Source organism: Corapipo altera, unplaced genomic scaffold (genome assembly GCF_003945725.1).
Source record: "Corapipo altera isolate COAL_440 unplaced genomic scaffold, ASM394572v1 61016, whole genome shotgun sequence".
In the NCBI taxonomy this organism is placed as follows: domain Eukaryota; kingdom Metazoa; phylum Chordata; class Aves; order Passeriformes; family Pipridae; genus Corapipo; species Corapipo altera.
The window spans coordinates 13734-15183 of NW_020885063.1; the positions used below are offsets into that span (position 1 = coordinate 13734).

Consider the following 1450-nt stretch of genomic DNA (forward strand, 5'->3'; position numbering starts at 1 on the left):
TGACAAAGGGCCGCCCCCCCCCCCCCGACACACCACGCGTGTCCCCGCACCTCCCCCCGCCCCGCCCTCCCCCCGGGCCCCCCCGAGAACCCAATCACCGCAAATAAACAAGGGGGGAAACCCCCAAAACAGCGCCGACACCCCTCGACCTCCTTTTATTACGCAATTAATTGGGATTTATATTAACAATCACTAATCAGCCCTCACCTGGGGGGGAGGCAGATAATTACTAATTGCGATTTCATAGAGCAATTAATTACAGCTCTACCCCCTCACCCCTCGCGTTTTAGGGGTGATGGATGCCCCCCCCCCGCACCCCCAGTTTCGGGGTGCTGGTTTCATGGGGTGCAGGGCTCCGGGACAGGAATGTGACCCCAGGAATGAGGTCTGGAGCCTTGAACGTGACCGTAGGGGGGGTCCCCCGCGGGCCCCCCAGGGATTTTGGGGATGGCAGGAAAAAACTTAAAAAAAAAGAAAAAAAAAAAGATTTTTTTTACACCTTTGGAATATTTTTGGGTGAAAGATGCTTTGAAGCCCTCCCTGTTTATGTCGGTATAAACCAGGTGCCCCCCCACCTGTGCCCCCAGGTGCCCCTCAAGGGGCTCTGTCCCCCTCAGGTGTCCCTCCACCCTCCCAGGGTACCCCCACTCACCGTCCCCCCGCTCTCCTGCAGCGCCCCAGGGCAGGGGGGCAGGACGGGGGGTCCCCACGGGCATGGGGGGGCACTGCCAGGCCGGGTCTCAGGTGGCCCCCCCAGTGGGACGCCCCCAGTGTCCCCCATCTGCTGCTCAGCATCAGCATCGAGCTGCTGGGAAAAGGGGAATTAAAAAAAAAAAAAAATTTAAAAATGTATTAAAATTTCCCCCCTTGGAAAAACAGCAGATTCCCCCCAGTGATAACGACCCACCCCCCAATAATAATTAAATTTATTTTAATTATTAACTTAATTCCAACCTCAAAAACTTCAAGCAGGAAAATCCCCATCAGCTCCCTAAGCCTCACATTATAGGGGGCTTGGGGGTCAGTTTTGGGGTGTCCCACCTGTTAAAACTCAATTTACTTTTAAATATTAAATTAATACCAACCTGATAATTAAGAAGCAAATCCCCATCAACCCCCCCATTAAACCCCACATTTTAGGGATGGGCTGAAGGCCAGGGGTCAGTTTTGGGGTCCCCAGAGATGGGGGTGCCCCTCAACAACTTAATAATTAAAAATAAACTGAGTTATTAATTCCAAGCTGAAAAATACCAAGAAAACCCTCACCAGCCTCTCCAAACCCCCATATTATGGGAGGGTTTGGGGATACAGAGTCAGTTTTGGGGTGCTCACCTGGCAGTCCCTCAGCAGTCTGATGTACTGGGGGGTTTGGAGTGGGGTTTGGATCAGGTTTGGGGTGCCCACCTGGCAGTCCTGCAGTAGTCCCCTCAGCAGTGGGATGTACTGGGGG

General features: G+C 53.2%; 1 protein-coding gene across 1 annotated transcript in view; it reads right to left on the reverse strand.

The window, feature by feature from the left end:
* Nucleotides 1-126: 126 nt before the first annotated feature.
* FIGLA (folliculogenesis specific bHLH transcription factor) overlaps nt 127-1450 on the reverse strand; it is a 3520-nt gene continuing 2196 nt past the window's right edge. The window contains exons 3-4 of the mRNA XM_027669026.1: nt 653-808; nt 127-461 (exon numbers count right to left, since the gene is read on the reverse strand). Of these exons, the coding sequence (XP_027524827.1) occupies nt 339-461; nt 653-808 (279 nt within the window). The 3' untranslated portion in view covers nt 127-338. The remainder of the gene's footprint in view (nt 462-652; nt 809-1450) is intronic.